We start from the raw sequence: 17,344 nt of genomic DNA, 5'->3' as shown, positions 1-17,344 counted from the left end.
GATCAATATTGGATCAAATTGGGTTAATATATAGTAGGGTATATATACTTATATAGGTTATCAATCAAACAAGAAACAGTCAATCAAGTATATTCGTATCGTTTGCATCATGGGACCAGAGAAAGAGATGGTGCGAGTAATCAAAATTAAACAGTGACCTGACAAAGAGAAGTGTGGGAGAGGTATATAGGAGATGCATGAGATGAAAGGCATAGAAGCAATAGGGCCATGTGACTGTCTCGGCCTCATTATAACATTTCCAAATCAACACACCAATCTCCATACCTATTTCGCTCCTCTTATCGTTTTGGAGAGTGTTTTTCTTTCTTTTGGACCCAATGGTTATTGACAACTTTGCATGTCTTTTTTGTCGTATAATATACATACAAACATGTATGTTCGGTGACTAGTTGAGCGTCATGAATTTTCTAATTGAAGTTTGGTTTGAATTTCGTGATGACGTTGAATACAAAAACAGTATAATACTGTACATGTATTTATATACCTGTGTAATCATATATATGTCTTGTCAAAAATACTTTAAATGATTTTGATTATTACAACACAATTATGGGCTCAAACGTTAATATATACTTTATGAGTTTTTGATATTTTGTGTTTTTATGGAAGCCTTGTATAGACTACAGTACTGTTTCAGAAAAAAAGAAAAAAAAAAGTAGACTGCAGTATATAGAAAATTTATTAGCTGCGTTTTCTAACGTATACGTTTTCGGGATTCAGCGTGTGAATCTAAAACCCATAAGTTGACTAAAACATAAGCATTATTAATTTATCTAGGGTTATTTTTGTGTCATCGATCGAGTCTCCTACCAGCTATAGAATCAAATCTATTAATACTAAGTTTGAAAATAGCATCGTGTGTAAGTTTTCTAATGATGAATATATGTTCATATATAAACTATTAGTATTAGATGAGTAGGACAAGTTGATTTTAAAATACGATTTAAAGATAACATAACATATGTTCATTGGTAAAACGACATTTTTCCGATCATAGTTGAGCCATGAACCATTGCCGGTTGGTGGAAGGATCATTGCCACCGACGACTTGTCTCCTATATACATCCGGCCCACCACTCAGTTAAACAATGGACTTTTTCTTCTTTTATATACTACTATATAGTTATAAAAAACAAATATACATCATTTTCGAAATTGAGGGTGATGAGGGGTATAGATAAGGTTGATTGGTTCCTCTTTATTAATCATCTCTATTGCCCTCTTTTTAAAGCCTCCATGACCCACAACACACTCTTCTCTCGTTTCTCTTTGCTTTCTTCATTTTCTTTTTAACTTTTGCTTTTGTAATGTTTTACTCCAAACCTAATGCCTTTTTCTTTTTTATATCGATCTATATATATTCCAATTTAATCTTATACTGATCTTTAAACATATTATCATCATTTTCAAAACTATGAGTAATCCAAACCGTAGTGCTATCATTTGTCAAAAAAAAAAAAAAAACTGATTAATTCAGACCGTAGTGGTAGTAGTACTAATATATAACAAAGACAAAAGCAATGAACTATATATAAACTAGTAATAGTAATATTATAGTTGATCGATATAATTATTTGACATATGCACCTCAACTAATACCAACATTGAATCACAAAAACAAATGTCTGCACTCTGCACTAGTCAAGTAAAGTAAGCTATTTAGCTTAGCTGCTAGCCTGGTAAGCCTTAATTAGCAGATGTAATTACGTGTAATATAAAATCTGTAGTATATTCCTTTTTTTTTGTTTTCCTATAAACAATAACCAGAGGCTATGCATCAGACCTCTTTTTGGAAGTGCGATTCACGTAACGAAGAAGCTCAGCCGCTTGATTGAACTTTACTACTAGATTAGTTAACAATCTTGATCAAATTGTTTTTATAGAGTAAATGATAATTAGTGTTCCATTTTTTTTTGTGTGTTCTCTGATGAAAAAATGTCCTAATGTACCGAGAACGTAGCCTATTTTTTCTAGTGGCCTAGTGAAAATTTCACGTGTTAAATAAAATACAACGAATCCCAAAAAGAGGATATAAAATGGGAAAAATAGGACAAATTAATTAATTTCGCAATCCATATCAATAGGCATCGGCATAAAAACCGTACCCGAATATCCAATTCGGAATCCGACCCGAAAAACCGAGTTCGGGTTGGGTACGGATTTGCCTATAAAATTCTATTGGGTTCTATTTTCTAATACTTGTGGGTTCGGGTTAGGGTCGGGTAATACCCAGTACACATTTGGATACCCATTAAACCCGAACATATAAACATATTTATAATATTTATCATTAATATAATGCAATTACCCCAAAATTATGATTATAATTTTAAATATTTCATTTAGTTTTATACTTAAATATCAAAAATAATCAAAATATCTAAAATATTTTGTTATATAAGTCAAAATTTAACTAAATTTATTTAAATTTAATTATATTTTTTCGGGTACCCGGTAGTTCGGGTACTAATCGGGTTCTAAAATTTGTAACCCAAGCCGACCCGAACCCGATAATACTCAAACCGAACCGAACCATATATCTAAAAATACCCAATGGATTCTATTTTTCTAAACCCGTTTACCCGAACCCGAATGGATAATATCCGAACCCGAACGGGCTACCCGAATGCCCAGCCCTACACATCAACAATCTCCTATCAACCGTACGTACCACGTGTGCTGATCGTCGTGCAACTTGCAGATGCTTTTATTCCAAAGATATGTATGTATCCTGTAGAGACGCACGTAGCCAACTAAAAAAAAAACACAATAACAACAATCCCAACAATGTTTGGTGACAGAACCATATCTCACAGACCAATCTTATCACCTTTTCTTGCTTTCCCATTTTGTACTCACTGCAACGTTCAGATAACCAAACGTCACAGTCAGTTAACTTTATCAAAAATCAATCTTACACGACACGACGTCGTTAAGACGGATCTTGTACCAATCTTTCTTCATCTTCTTCCTCCTCCTTTGGCCTCTCTATAAATCAAACTTCTCAGTTTATTAAAAAAATCAACTTTATCAAAAAAAAAAAAAAAAAACCCAGAGCTCACTCACTCTTTAAAAAAAAAACCCTAGCTTTCTCCATGGGCTTTCCCGTAGGTTACACAGAAGTTTTCTTACCGAAGCTATTCGTACAAACGCTTTCGATTCTAGGTTTCATAAGAACCGTCGTCTTCTCTATCTTCCGTTTCTTGGGTCTCTCAGATTTTCTCGAGATGGACCAAACCTGGCCCGACTACACATCGTACCCGACCCGAATACCCGAAACCCGCTCACCCTTCTCCGCGCTTCTAATCAGAGAGATCTTACCGGTTATAAAATACGAAGAGATAAAAAACTCCGGCGAAGAATCACCGGAAAACTGCGCCGTGTGTTTGTACGAGTTCGAAGGAGAGCAAGAGATCCGGTGGCTGAGAAACTGCAGACATATATTTCACCGGAGCTGTCTTGACCGTTGGATGGATCATGATCAGAAGACGTGTCCGCTTTGTAGGACACCGTTTGTTCCAGATGAGATGCAAGAAGAGTTCAACCAACGGCTTTGGGCTGCTTCTGGTGTTCACAGTGACTTGTGTCCCGTCACCGAATTGTTATAGAAAAGCAACAAAGAAAGAAAGACAGAGAGAGAGACCACGCTTTCTCTCTTTTGCCGTCCCTTGTTGTTCTTTTTTCACCACTTCTTGTACTTTTGATTTTGCTTTTTCTTCACCCTCCTCCTCTTTTACTGACACTAATTAGATTTGCCACGCTTTTCTGTGTGTATACATATGAATGAGAGATGAGCAATTAACAATTTCGAGTACTTTATTTACTCTTTAATTTGATGAGCTGAAGAAAACAGTAAAAAAAAATAAAAAAAATAAATGCTAAATATATCCTAAAAACAAAAAACAATAGTACCATATTAAACTGAAAAGTATTAAAAAATTCAGGTCTTATATGGAAGATCTAGATAAAATAAAACCGATATTGTTTCATTTTTAATCCAAACCAAAGTTATGACCTTAAATTTTCCATTTAGAGTAGTTTTATGCTATTTTAATTAATTTCTGAGGGCATTTTTAAAAGGGCAACTATTTTTTGTGTTTTTAGAGTAAATATATTAGAAAAATAATATAAGATCAGTAGTTAAGATCTTTTGTTAAAAACTTAGTTATTAGGAGAATATGTTTAAGATCATAAGATTTAATAATATAATATTTTTAAACATATTACAATTATAAAAACTTATAAAAGAACATTTGATCATTGGTACTATGTTTCAAAATTGCAAAATAAATTTCAAAAGAACATACTTATATAAATTTCAAAATACAATACCAAATATGAACAGTGCTACTATGTTTGTGTGTGTCTAGATATAGGAACTTGTATAAGAGATTGATCAATGGATGTTGCTGACGAATTTCTGGAATTGGTAAAAGAGAGTGGCCATGAAAATCTTCAAGATGTGGTTGCTGCAGCTAAAGCGATCAAAGGCCTCGCTGAGCTTGTGAAGGGAAATATTGAATCTGGTAAAGAAACAAGCCTCAACCTTTCTTCTATGTTTTTGTATTCCACAGTAAGTTTGTGTATAGTTTAATGGTAAGGGTTCTCTTGGCTGCAGCCGAATCTTTATTTCGAGGACTTGAGAATCTTGAAAGCTGCAAAGGTGCACACTACTATTTTTTCTGTTAATATGGAGCTAGCCCTGTAGTGTATATGGTGAAATCTGATTTCTGAGATTTCTTTCGTAACAACATAAAAATAGGTAACTTCTTTCATAACAACATAAAAATAGGTAACATAAAAATCTGTTAAAAGATCAGTTGGAAGTTAGCCGGACCATGAAAAACAACTACAATAACAGAGATACGAAGAGTTTGAACACAAGAAAGGAGAGGAAGAATGGGTATAATAAGTTTGCTTACATGCATATACCATACACATGTAAGGGTCTTCGGATTTGTCAGCCATCTTCTGAAGCATTGTCATGGGTTCAAAAATGATGACAGGAAGAGTCACCATAGATGTAACATCAGAACCTATGTACTTCTGCATCATCTTCCAATATCTATATCACGTTCCTGAGCAATCCAAGAATCAGTTTTTTTCTTTTTCTAACTCTTTAGTAAAACATAACTCTTGCTTCCACCTTCCTCTTGCTGCTTCCTCCTCTGCATCCGCAGTACTTCCCTCTAGATTAATTACTTCAAGCCCTTCATATCCCATCAAACTAAACAAAAAGCAAACATAGTTGATTTCTTCATAACCACACACACAGACACACACAAAATTCCCCAATTATAGCTCAACAATTAAATGATTATAACATCCCAATACCAAAACGACACAATAGTTTCCAACATAATAAGTATGTGAATCCAGCCCATCTGAAGAAATGAGGATCCGAAAACGAGAAATTGTATTTGAGGATTTGAATTCGTTACCCGTTAACTGATTTGGACATGACCGATCCAAAACTGGTGATGGATGAAGTAATAGAGGCGAAGAAACCGCCGCCGTTTTTTGAATCGTTAGAAGCCATAACCACCGCTGATTAGATCGATCAGCGATGGAGAAGACGAAGACGCCGAGGAGACAGAGGAGACGAGGAAATGAAAATGAAACGATCTCTTGGTTGCAAAAAATTTGTTTCCAATCATACTACGCCACGTCACAATAGAACAACCCAAAAAACAGTTCTACAATAAGATCAATTAAACTGATTTAAGCCCACTTTTTTATTTTTTCCAATTTAAATAAGCCTAAGAACATACTAAGTGTTACACCAATAAAGATAGCGTGAGGGTTAGTTTTAACCGGGAGTAGTTAAGATCTTGTATTCTTGTCAGTACTTGTCTCTCTGACCAATACCAGTGACCTGTGACCACATCTGTAACAAAATAATTATTGTATTAAAGATTTTAAAATTCAGACTATCAGTTTTTTTTTTGTATCACTAGTTTTAACCAAAAGGATCTAAATTCAATGGATCATGGTAATGCGTAAAGGCAGAATCTGGTAACATGCTTTGGTCTGCAGATCGATCAGTCAATTCAAACGTAGCATTTTATTTCAATAATAATATATATAGGTACCAAACATCGAAGAATCTTGAGAAACGAACATTTTTTTATTTACTTTTATCCGTTTGTGAGTCTAATTATGTATGGCGTTCTTGGCTTAAACTGATTCCTAGTACAGAACCGTACTGAAAATCCAAGAATTGTTGTATGTTTTTATGTAGCATTTTACTAAACATGAGATTGTATTATTGTAATTTGGTATGGAGAGATGACATGCTTTCAATGTAGAGAAAGATTATTGAAGTGGGTAGGTTAAAAATGGGGCTAGTGGCATTTACTATTTGGGTAATGATTGAGTAGATGACCAATAAAAATCACCAGCATCTATAATCATCTCCTGCTCTAGATTTTATGTACTAGAGAATCTTTTTTTATATATATAATAGACTATAGGGGCAATCTAGTCTAGTAGTCCACATTCACACGTACACATAACACCAATAGTATAAAAATATGTTAAAGCCACTAGCTTTTGTATACGTGTCTGTGTAATGGCGCAATGTTCTTGAAGTATCTATCTAAAAGGTATCCAAAACACCCAAAATAAAATATGTTAAAGCAATGTTCTCGGAGGTTCTGGTGCTGCTAACTACAAAACACTTGTGCTCCAAGAACATTGCTTGCAGTTCACAGTTAGAAACAGAGAGCTATGCAGTGGTTGGCTCCACCTCAAAGTCACATCATGAAATGCAAAACTGTTTGGCATCTGAATCGCAACACCGCACAAATCTGAACTTGGGTGGATATTTTGCTAGATTATTGATGGGATGTCATTTGCAAATCTATGTTGTGTATTCTTTCTTCTCTTGAAGTAGGAGCGCATAAACTTGCTTTTGTAATGTCAATCTTTTAGATGGAATTGCATTTTTTTTTCGTAGTTTACTGTTATTCTTCTCAATTAGAACGATAGGATAAATTAAATCACCTATTTGAATAGACATGCGAAAAATGAATCTTCCCTCTTTTGACTCTAGCTTGAAACATGCTTCTATATGTATGCTGATGCATATATAGCGTCTCAGGGATCACCATCCTTCATTTCACTGAACTGCAAAAAATTCAAAGTAAAGAAAAGTTAGATGAATCAAGATTTCATGTCTCCAATAACAATCAAGACTGAAGAGTGAGTGAAAAAGAGAAGGTTACTTGTATATGAAGGCAGCTATTCCCAAGAGTATGCATAAGAGGATGATGTCTATGCAGAAGTTGCGGCTCGATCTCAACTATAATTGAATAGAAAACAATGAGCTTAATTATAGTAGAACGAGGTTGTGATCTTAAGAGGAATGCGTGTGTTATATCACTACCTTTGTTACAGTATCCTTGATCCTCACATTGGTGCTTTTCAAGTCAGTAGCTGCCTTGTCAGTCTAAATGACATAACACCAGATCAATAAAGAGGTAAGCATGATCTCGCTAAAGAAAAAGGAGGACAAGTGTTAGTTAATTAACCTTTGTATCTATTTCAGCCATGAGTGGTTCTTGTCTATCAAGTTCCTGTAATGCTTGGCAGCAGTAAGAGAATCACTACGACATGGGAACCAGAACATTAACTACACAACAAGATATCGTTATATAGGTGAACCTCATTGATGTCTTGAGCCATATTCTTGAGTGTATCCAATCCTTCAGCTATATAATCCAATCCTTGATCCTGTAGTTAGACTATTGCTTGCCTTCAGAAATCGGTCAATAGGCCAAATGGTAAAAAGAGTCAAAAACACAACACTTGCCTGTTTTATTCTTCTCATCTCGTATTCTTGTTTAAACTGATCAGACTCTTCGGTTGGCACGAAATATTCACTACCAATTCTGTGATCTGATACAAGCGACCAAGTCTTCATTAGTCAACATACTAATCTTATAACGCAGAGGTCACTAATAACGTAGAGAAAACAAGATATAAATACCCGAGACATTAGTATCGAATCTGATGTTCGAATATGATGTTGAACCTGGCCAACCACCTACAACAGGAGCAGAGGTATCTGGTATGGCCTCAATCTTATCTCTCAATGACAAAACCAAATCATTTCTAACATCAAGCTCTTCCTTTGAAATCCCTTTGACCTAAAATAAGTCATCAGATGTTATAAAACTTCTCACCAATGCAAGGCTCAAATCATCAGATTGAACAACAAAAAAAAAACAGAGAAGACCTTTTTGAGAGCAAGCCACTGAAGTTTTGGAACTCCTTCAAGCAATCGAGCTTTCGTTCTTCGTATCTCCGCGTTCATCGCTACAGCTTTCGCTTTATTCGTTTCAGACGACAAATCCTCTGTTTTCTATATTACGTTTCCTCACACAATTTTAACGATACAAAACCAAAAACACAAAAACAGAAACGCAACGCGATCTAGTGAATGATCTAAACGAACCTGAAGAACAGTTTCGAGTGCAGATTCGAAGGTGGAGTAAAGGCGAGAGAAAGCATCGTCACCAGAGACGTTAGCTTCTCTCTGTTTATCAATGTCATACTTGTCGTACTTCTTACAGATGGAATCAACCCTAGTGATCAAATCAACCACGCCCATCTTCGCCGGAGGTTTTTTTTTGTTGTTGGTTAAGGTTTCTTCTGAAAGTTGTTGTTTTGCAAAATATGTGATCAGAGCAGTTACAACATGGATACGTGGTGGCTTCTACAAAATTGCAAGATTGTTTTCTGGCCGTTGGATCTGTTGCCACGAAGCTGTATATTGTGATTCGCTTCTATAAAACTGGAAGATATATTTTCTTTAATTATTATTATTAAGTCAAAAAGCATGTAGATTCTCTAGTATTACTTACTTCTATTGGTCAAAATACTCTCAGTCGTTGTTAGTATTTATGACAGGTTTATCTGATGATAGTCAATGCGTATAAGTTTTAAAACGTTTTATTTGATTTCATTACCAACATGTTTTTTTTTTTTTTTTTTTGTAACATCTACCAACATGTTGTTTATTTTCTTTCTTTTGTATCATAAGGAGTAATAGTTGTCAAAAAAAAAAAAAAAAGGAGTAATACTTAACTACTTCTAAATTAAAGAATTTTTCTATTGGATATATCATCAACTAAAAATATTTACAATTTAACAGCAAAAATCTCAAGTCCCAAACAAACCAGATTTTACGAAGACAAAATCCTTATTTGAACCGCATAACCATAAAATGCTGATTTAGCTAGACAGTATATTTTTGCATAAAGATTTCCAAATTTTTATTATCCTTTAGAACCCGTAACTAGACAACTGTAATATCAATGTAGTAAGTAGTAAGTAGTAAGTAGTAAGTAGTAAGTAGTAGAGGCGGTTGTTTCAATATTACCGTTAGTAAATTTCCATTATTTTAGACTACTAGTAGCTTAACATGAAAGTCAAGTTAATTTCCATTATTAGTAGTAGAAAACAGGCTGTAACGGCTATATTGTCTTTTAGCTAAAATGTATATATATATATATATATATATATATATTCATTCGGCAACACAAACCGAACATCGAGAGAGATTATATTTATGCTTCGTCGTCTTTTTTCTCTGTGATTCTCTCATCGACGACGGTGGCACAGAAGAATCGATCCTCTTTCCTCTTCATGGATCGGTCGGTGTGGTTTTTCTTTACTCTACCCTAAAGGTTGGTTATCTCAAATTCTCGCTTGGTGGTCGAGTCCTAGGGTTCAACTGCATGATGATCGATTCTCTCTGTGGATTGTTTAAATTTGTGTCTTGTTTTGTTTGATTGATTGCTGGTAATTTTCAATTCGTACTCCCGATTTTTCAGTTGCTTTGATCCGTCAATCGTAACGGTGATGTGTTTTGATTTTGAATTTAAATCGTAACAGTGATTTACGTAAGAAGGATTCGTTGAGAAGGCGTTTTGAGTAATGGATTCTGCAAATAAGTTTAGGGTTTTAGGTCCCGAGATATATAATGGGCTAATAATGGCTCTGATGATGATGAGCTCGCTCGCTCGACGTGGAAACTGATCAAACAGAGGAATTAAACAGAGCACATCGATGATGGATGGTTCTACACTTCTACGTGCCAGAGACGAATTGAAATTTAAAGAAAAAAAAAGGTATATATCCATCAATTTTATTATTCTCTTTGAAATTATAGAATCTTATCTTGCTTGCATCTTTGAAAAAAAAAAAAAAATTATTGCTTGCGTTTGCTGTTATCACATCTGTATCAGGTCGTGTTTCCCACTCCAAAGTTGAAGCCGCCTTTATTCTTAAAACTTAAAAGCAACAGCTACGGTGAGAGTTTTGTTGGGAAATTTTCACATCTTAGTAATTTTTATGTGTGTTTTATGATTAATCTATAATCTCAGTTTTTGGTAGCATCATTATGAATCATAATTTATGATTATATTTGGTTTCTTTTTTACAGCAAAAAAAAGCCTGAATGAATAAAATCAAGTTCACTACTCTAACTGCGCCAAGAATCCATACATCCTCGTCCACATGCGTCATCTTCAATAGCGCTTACCACCCAAGAAGAACGTGAGGTCAATTTCTATTTTTTTTTAATCTTTATTAGTTTCAATTAAAGATATTTGTTTCTTTTTTTTGCTTTTTTATATTAAGTTTACAAATCGATGCGAAAACTAATCCCGAACACTAATTCAATTAGTTTCTGCATTGTGATGTAGATTTAACACTAAGGTTTAAATTTTGATTTTTTATAAGAGTTTCTTAAAACTTTTGTTTTTGTTTTTTTCTTAATACTAAATTTACTTTAAAATTGTTGTGTTTTTTTTTGTTTTTGGTTTTTCTTTATACTAAGTTTACAAATCGATGTGAAAGTTAAACGGACTTTGGATCAAGTCATTTGGATGATCGTTAGATAGATTTCACAAGTTCAATTTGTTTTTGCATCTTGATATAAAGTTTAGTATTAAGGTTTGTTTTTAAATAAATTTTTGATTTTTGATTTTTTAATAAAAGGTTTCATAAAATATATATTTTTGTTTTTGTTTTTTTAATACTCAATTTACAAATCGATGTGATAGCTAAACGGGACTTTGAGACTTTGGATCCAGTCATTTCGTTGATCATTAGATAGATAGACAATTACACTTAGTTTTTGAATTGTTACGTAAATTTACATTAAAATTTTACGTTATTAAAGTTTTTTTTCAAAATTTTGGATGTTTTTTTTTTTTTGAACAAAGTCAAAATTTTGGATGTTAAATATACAAAATAATGTGAAAACTAATAGGATTTTAGATTGTGTCATATGATTTAATCATTAATCATAAGAAATTCTATAAATTCAATTTGTATTTGGGTTGTTATGTAGATTCAGGATTAAGTTTCCAATAACGTTTTCAATTTAGTTTTATTTTTTTACTGGTTTTAAAATATTTTCAATTAACAGCAAAAATCTCAAATGTGACAAAAATCTTATTCGAACCACAAAACGCTGAATATCACTCTATTTATTTTTTCCAATATCCCCCATATATATAAAACAAACATACAACTCTTAGACCATCTCCATCCCTCGAGATGCTCTTACACCTTTCGTTTTTCTTTTAGTACAGTTCTTCATCAATCGACAGAAACTGGCTTCATCTCTTCTGCTTCTTTCCTCAGCTCATCAAACAGAACGGACGACAGATATCTCTCTCCAAAGCTCGCATGAATCGTCTATTATACATTACACACAAAAACAGTTTCCGATCAAATCAAAACACACATATCAAAAACAGAGAGCCAAAGAAAAAAAACACTTTTCCCTCTCTTACCACAATGAGTTTGCCTTTGTTCTCTGGCATTTTCGCTAGTCTAAGAGCTGCCACGGTGTTAGCTCCGGACGATATCCCAACCTACAAGTTAGTTTCCATACTTAGTGCCAGAAAACAAACGAGCCAAATTATCTCTGTTAAATCATTAAAACACTTACCATGAGACCTTCTTTCAATGCCAATTCTCTAGCCATCTTTATAGCATCCTCACTACTCACCTGTTTTTCACACACAAATTCTCTCAAACATTAGCTTTTTAGAAGTTGATTGAGAGTAAGATAAAATGGAAGCTTTTAAGCCTTTTTTACTTCATACCTCAAGAACACTCTCCATAACATCCATATCCAAGATATCTGGTTTAAATCCAACCCCATTGCCTGTGATAGCATGTGGACCTAAACACAAAGTTTAAAACTCTAACATCAGCGACAGAAACAACTCAAATATGGACCACAAGTGAAAGTGTTAAAAAGTTCAAAATTATTTCACCTGGCTTGCCACCGTTGAGTATATTGCTTTCAGCAGGTTCCACTCCATATATCTACCAATTTGCAAAACAATTCACGTTCAAATAGCAATATCTTTTTTGATATCCACAAGATAAGATACCTTCAGAATTTAAAACAAAATCACCTTGACGTTGGGGTTTTTAGATTTAAGGTATTGCCCAACTCCAGAGACTGTGCCTCCACTCCCAATTCCCATCACAAAGATATCGACATTTCCAAGTGTGTCTTCCCAAATCTCAGGACCAGTTGTATCATAATGAATCTACATCAAAATATTCCAAGCATCATCATCTCTAGATTCAATCTTATGTCAAAACATAACAACTTCAAGGCTAAATGGAAAAAGATATGTCATTCTAACTCTCTTAAGTAGTACCTGAGTGTTAGCTGGATTAGCAAACTGTTGACACATAAAAGCATCAGGAGTAGAGTCAAGGAGGTCATAAGCTTTCTTAACGGTTCCACCCATTCCTTTAGTTGGATCAGTAAGAACAAGCTCTGCACCAAAGGATCTCATAGTCACTCTCCTCTCCAAGCTGGTGTAAGAAGGCATCGTCATTACAATCTTGTACCCTTTCAGAGCCGCCATGAAAGCCAAACTTATTCCCATGTTTCCTGAAGTGGGCTCTATCAATGTTGTCTGAAAAAATTAAGCATCAGTTCAGCTGTGGTAAGAAACTCTTTGACTAATCTACTTTTGATATGGGAAATATATATATATAAAAAAGGCTAATAATTACTTTTCCAGGGATGATTAGTTTTTTCTTCTCTGCATCTGCAATCATAGCTATAGCTGGTCTAAAAAGACAACAAAAACAAAACCGAACAAAAGATCAATACTTTTTTTATACTTATGGTTTCTAGTAATCAAAGATTTATATAGATTATAACAAGAACCTGTCCTTGATGCTACAAGTTGGCTGGAAGTGTTCCTGCTTGGCTGCAATGTAAGCTTCACAACCTTCAGTGACTCTGTTGAGAAACACAAGAGGTGTTCGTCCAATGAGCTACAACAACGTTAAACATCCAGACGAACTTGAGTCAATCGACATCGGAAGAAAGACAATAAACTTTTACTTAAAAACCAGATCCAATTTTCAAAGATACTCAAGAAAAGAGAAAAAAAAAAAAAACGGTTATTATTATTTTTGGCTTTACCAGAGAGGCGTCTCGTTTAGCGTTAGTAGATGGGAAGTCTTTGGGAAGATCTCGGAGTCTCTGAGCAAAAGATGGAGATCCAACGGTGGAGAAGAGTTTCCTCATGGTGTTGCTGATACAGGGGATCGTCTCTCTCTTCAGTAACCTCTTTGAAACAGAGGCCATTGTTTGACTAAACGGAGTTAACAAAGTTTGAAGAGACGAAAGAGAGAAAACAAAGTTTAAAAGCTCTGTGTAGTACTAGTGATAGGTTGAGAAGAAACGGAGGAGAAGGCAATCATATATAAAATGGTTGAGAGTAAGAAGACAAATCCATTGTATCCACTTCCATTTATTAGTGGTAAAGTATATAATATTGAAATAAATACAAGTTGATTCTTGGAAATATATGTGTAATTAGGCAAATTGTGAATTGGGGTACGTGAAGGGCTCTTGTCAGAGTTCAACTGATGATACTCGTCTTTCATTCAGTGAGTGGAATGATCAAAACTTTACAGTCAACTTCATACACCTGCCTGCTTCTTGCAATTTCTTTGTTATTACAGTCTTAATTAACCATCGGTCGGGGAATCTTTTATGCTTTGTTGAAAAGTAGAAGTATGTGACAAATGGGATCATTTGTTTATTCCTGGTGAATTTTTGGTGGCTATGTCTCAATTCGATTAGGAGGATTTAGCCATTCTAGACGAAGTTGGTGACACTGACACGTTTAGAATACAATGCTGAACCGGATATATTTGCAAACCGAACCGGCTTACCGAAGAATTGATTAACCGGTGATTAACGCAAAATTAGGATTGGGTTTATTATGTAGGCTTTTGTACACCATTTGCGTTGAACTTTTGGGAATTTTTATTCCTTTGTTTACAAAGATTGCATTAAGAGGGCACATTACAGTACAGATACAAACATTTCACACATGTAGATCAACAATAGAAGCATCTAAGGAGGACAAGACCAGAAACCAAAGGACTTGATGTCTTGTTTTGATTTAGCTTCTGGACTTGAAGGGAATAGCTCTGATGACAACCACATGGTAAAGAGCAGCAAGTGCAGCTCCAATGAAGGGTCCAACCCAGAACACCCACTAAAATGGCAAAACAAAAACGAAATTGTCAGAGATTTTTTTTGTATCAAAATGGAGTTGTTTGGAATGAGATTGGTATTATAGTTTGTGGAGACTCACGTGGTCGTCCCATGAATGGTCTTTGTTGTAGATGATTGCAGCTCCAAGGCTTCTAGCTGGGTTGATGCCTGTGCCAGTGATTGGGATGGTTGCTAAGTGAACCAAGAATACTGCAAACCCGATTGGGAGTGGTGCTAGAATCTGCACAATTGTTACAAAAACTCAAGCCAATTAGCAACAAAGTCCAAAGTGAAACCATGAGAATCAGTCAGCTTCACTCTGTTCAATTTGTTTTTAGCAGCTATATATATATGTAACATGAACAAGTAGTAGTATAGACAAGTTACTTACGGGGACATGAGAGTCACGGGCATTTCTCTTGGCGTCAGTTGCAGAGAAGACTGTGTATACAAGGACGAATGTGCCAATGATCTCAGCTCCAAGACCACTTCCCTTGGTGTAACCATGAGCCACAGTGTTGGCTCCTCCTCCTAGAGCCTGGTATTGCTTAGGCTGGAACCCTTTAACCACACCAGCACCGCAGATTGCTCCCAAGCACTGCATCACTATGTAGTACAGAGCTCTGGTGAGCGACAGCTTCCGAGCTAAGAACAGACCAAAAGTAACCGCTGGGTTGATGTGTCCACCTGAGAGTTACATTAACATAAATTTCAGATTATAACACTGTAAATCCCACATAGAGGAGGAGTCAAGACTAATATCAAAAATTTCTCAAAGATTGTAGCTTTATCGTCTTTGCCTCTCCTAAATCAGATACAAATGGAACAAATTCACGCAAAGAAGCTAAAACTAATCTCAATTGTTCCCAAAGATTCAAACTTTATTGTCTTATCTCTCAACACTCGGAAACCTAAGTAGAGTAAAAAAGAAAGGCGTATCTTTGACTAATATCAAAAATTTCTCAAAGATTGTAGCTTTATCGTCTTTGCCTCTCCTAAATCAGATACAAATGGAACAAATTCACGCAAAGAAGCTAAAACTAATCTCAATCGTTCTCAAAGATTCTAACTTTATCGTCTAAGTAGAGTAAAAAAGGCGGATCTTTGGAGAAGAAGAAGGAGAGTGAGCGACTTACCGGAGATACCAGCAGTGCAGTAGACCAAGGCAAAGATCATACCACCGAAAGCCCAAGCGATACCTTGGATTCCGACGGAAGCACACATACTCGGCGACCTTTTAACTCCCATCACAGTCAAGACAGTGATGTAGAGGAAGAGGAAAGTAGCAATGAACTCAGCGATCCCGGCTCTCCAAAAAGACCATGAAGAGAGCTCACCTGGCTCGAAAAACGGAGCCGGTGGTGGCTCGTTGTAGTCTTTGTCGCTCTGAGCCGAAGTCCCGATTGGTTGTCTCTCAGGGAACTTGTTAGCTCCAACTCTAACGTCTTCTTCTTTGCCTTCCATCTTCGATATTTTGATCTCTCTCTCTCTTGAGAACTCTGTACCTTTGATTTCGGTCTCTGTTGTGAATATTCCAGAAGTGGGAGTGGTGTGAGTTTTTATAGTTGGGAAGGTAATGGAAACAATATGGAGAAATAGAATAAGGGAAGACGATGATAATATTGACAGTAACATAAATATTGTTAATGTTATCTTCATAGTAATAATACTACTACTTATAAATCTAATTATTGCGTTTTGGACAGAGTTTCGAATGCTCCATTCCAGCTATTTTTTTTTGTGTAGTTTAATTAATTAGTGTGTTTAAAAATAAAGGATTGAAGAAAAAATGTGGTTATAAAAATAAAATTAGATCAATGTCGATTGTTTTTAATAATCCTCATGATTGTCACTAACTAACTGCTACGAACAAAACACATTTAAAAAAAAAAAAACATGAATGATCGTCTGATTGAGAATGATCTGGCTTTTGCCAGGATAAGACCATCTGTATATGGCCTTACCATCATCATGCACCATGTACCATTCATGACCATGTTTTTGTCTGTGTTATTCATTCCCCTCTCTTTTTTGGGTGATATTTTCTTTTGTGATTATCACATTTAAAAAGCACTTGTTTCTGTAAAGACTACAATTTTAATACTTGTTCTGCTATAAAAAAAGACAATCTTAGTTCCTAATTCAAGATTTAAAAACATATTTCCATCATTCTGGGTATAAAACATAATTGTATCATCAATTCTAAAAAAACAGAGTGGTAGTGTACAATTTGCCAAATAGGAAAGACAAAGGTAAAGAAAACAAAAAAACAAACGACAGTGGTTTCTATATTGTTTTAGTAGGCCACTGGGCCCTACGCAGGCCCTACGCTCTCCTAAGGGCCATTTTGATTTTTCAGCTCCTTTATGTAATTATTTTTTTGTTATTAACCATAACTCAAAAAGTTGTTAAAAACATATCCATTTTCCCCTTATATAAGGCTGATGTATAGATAGAATTTGTCAAAAGGGTCAAAATTAAAATCCAACCACCTTCACAAGATTTGAAAAGCCTTTAATCTTTGCATATGGTTTATTTTTCACATACATTGATTGAACTGCACAGTAAAAAAGAGAGAGCCAATTAAAACCAAAATGTTGAAACATCAGCACTGCTTCATGAGCTAAAAATCACTGACCACTAGAAAAAAAAAGACCGACCCATGATGACACACAGAGAGAAAAAAGGATGTACGAAATGTTTTTTTGGATTTTTCTGGTGGAGTAATAAAAATGCAATTAATTATAGCCGTCCAATGCA

At 34.9% G+C, this 17,344-nt stretch overlaps 4 protein-coding genes and 1 long non-coding RNA gene across 6 annotated transcripts; 2 read left to right on the top strand and 3 right to left on the bottom strand.

The window, feature by feature from the left end:
* The first annotated feature begins 2,960 nt into the window (after positions 1–2,960).
* LOC104749188 (brassinosteroid-responsive RING protein 1) lies at positions 2,961–3,826 on the top strand. Its single transcript, XM_010470779.3, has one exon. It carries the CDS (start codon positions 3,117–3,119, stop codon positions 3,627–3,629), a length of 513 nt encoding a protein of 170 aa, XP_010469081.1. The 5' UTR covers positions 2,961–3,116; the 3' UTR covers positions 3,630–3,826.
* A 3,081-nt stretch (positions 3,827–6,907) lies between these two features.
* On the bottom strand, positions 6,908–8,820 carry LOC104749187 (syntaxin-73-like). 2 transcript variants are annotated; one of them, XM_087491832.1, is made up of 9 exons: positions 8,480–8,820; positions 8,261–8,386; positions 8,012–8,171; positions 7,835–7,920; positions 7,687–7,755; positions 7,554–7,598; positions 7,409–7,471; positions 7,248–7,324; positions 6,908–7,149 (listed from the first exon to the last, which is right to left on the bottom strand). In XM_087491832.1, the coding sequence occupies exons 1-9, from the start codon at positions 8,633–8,635 to the stop codon at positions 7,137–7,139; spliced, it is 795 nt and encodes a 264-aa protein (XP_087347958.1). In that variant the 5' UTR covers positions 8,636–8,820; the 3' UTR covers positions 6,908–7,136. The 2 variants fall into 2 exon arrangements, with proteins under 2 accessions (XP_087347958.1, XP_019093556.1); XM_019238011.2 differs by lacking the exon at positions 6,908–7,149 and having other exon boundaries at positions 7,244–7,324; positions 8,480–8,736.
* Positions 8,821–9,555: 735 nt separating this feature from the next.
* On the top strand, positions 9,556–11,638 carry LOC104749185 (uncharacterized). Its single transcript, XR_761340.3, has 4 exons — positions 9,556–9,713; positions 9,922–10,157; positions 10,275–10,338; positions 10,472–11,638. It is a non-coding gene; the product is annotated as an uncharacterized LOC104749185 (long non-coding RNA).
* On the bottom strand, positions 11,468–14,047 carry LOC104749184 (bifunctional L-3-cyanoalanine synthase/cysteine synthase C1, mitochondrial). Its single transcript, XM_010470776.3, has 10 exons — positions 13,499–14,047; positions 13,238–13,347; positions 13,081–13,138; positions 12,717–12,980; positions 12,465–12,602; positions 12,321–12,372; positions 12,147–12,226; positions 11,990–12,049; positions 11,832–11,912; positions 11,468–11,733 (listed from the first exon to the last, which is right to left on the bottom strand). Exons 1-10 carry the CDS (start codon positions 13,661–13,663, stop codon positions 11,635–11,637), a joined length of 1,107 nt encoding a protein of 368 aa, XP_010469078.2. The 5' UTR covers positions 13,664–14,047; the 3' UTR covers positions 11,468–11,634.
* A 279-nt stretch (positions 14,048–14,326) lies between these two features.
* LOC104749183 (aquaporin PIP1-1) lies at positions 14,327–16,135 on the bottom strand. Its single transcript, XM_087491831.1, has 4 exons — positions 15,721–16,135; positions 14,976–15,271; positions 14,685–14,825; positions 14,327–14,585 (listed from the first exon to the last, which is right to left on the bottom strand). Exons 1-4 carry the CDS (start codon positions 16,046–16,048, stop codon positions 14,490–14,492), a joined length of 861 nt encoding a protein of 286 aa, XP_087347957.1. The 5' UTR covers positions 16,049–16,135; the 3' UTR covers positions 14,327–14,489.
* Positions 16,136–17,344: the final 1,209 nt, after the last annotated feature.

This window comes from Camelina sativa, chromosome 16 (genome assembly GCF_030686135.1).
Source record: "Camelina sativa cultivar CO46 ecotype springtype chromosome 16, ASM3068613v1".
NCBI classification, from domain to species: domain Eukaryota; kingdom Viridiplantae; phylum Streptophyta; class Magnoliopsida; order Brassicales; family Brassicaceae; genus Camelina; species Camelina sativa.
The sequence above is the reverse complement of the archived record's forward strand: the minus strand, read 5'-3'. Positions and strand labels throughout refer to the sequence as shown.

Coding starts and splice junctions, on each gene's coding strand:
- LOC104749184 (XM_010470776.3), bottom strand. CDS start 13,663: ATGGCCTCTGTTTCAAAGAGGTTACTGAAGAGAGAGACGATCCCCTGT. Junction 13,139..13,237: donor ACTTGTAGCATCAAGGACAG/GTTCTTGTTATA, acceptor TTGTCTTTTTAG/ACCAGCTATAGCTATGATTG. Junction 11,734..11,831: donor ACAAAGGCAAACTCATTGTG/GTAAGAGAGGGA, acceptor AATGTATAATAG/ACGATTCATGCGAGCTTTGG.
- LOC104749183 (XM_087491831.1), bottom strand. CDS start 16,048: ATGGAAGGCAAAGAAGAAGACGTTAGAGTTGGAGCTAACAAGTTCCCT. Junction 15,272..15,720: donor CTGCACTGCTGGTATCTCCG/GTAAGTCGCTCA, acceptor TGTAACTCTCAG/GTGGACACATCAACCCAGCG. Junction 14,586..14,684: donor ACCATTCATGGGACGACCAC/GTGAGTCTCCAC, acceptor TTGCCATTTTAG/TGGGTGTTCTGGGTTGGACC.
- LOC104749187 (XM_087491832.1), bottom strand. CDS start 8,635: ATGGGCGTGGTTGATTTGATCACTAGGGTTGATTCCATCTGTAAGAAG. Junction 8,387..8,479: donor CACTCGAAACTGTTCTTCAG/GTTCGTTTAGAT, acceptor AACGTAATATAG/AAAACAGAGGATTTGTCGTC. Junction 7,472..7,553: donor TGGCTGAAATAGATACAAAG/GTTAATTAACTA, acceptor TATGTCATTTAG/ACTGACAAGGCAGCTACTGA.
- LOC104749188 (XM_010470779.3), top strand. CDS start 3,117: ATGGGCTTTCCCGTAGGTTACACAGAAGTTTTCTTACCGAAGCTATTC.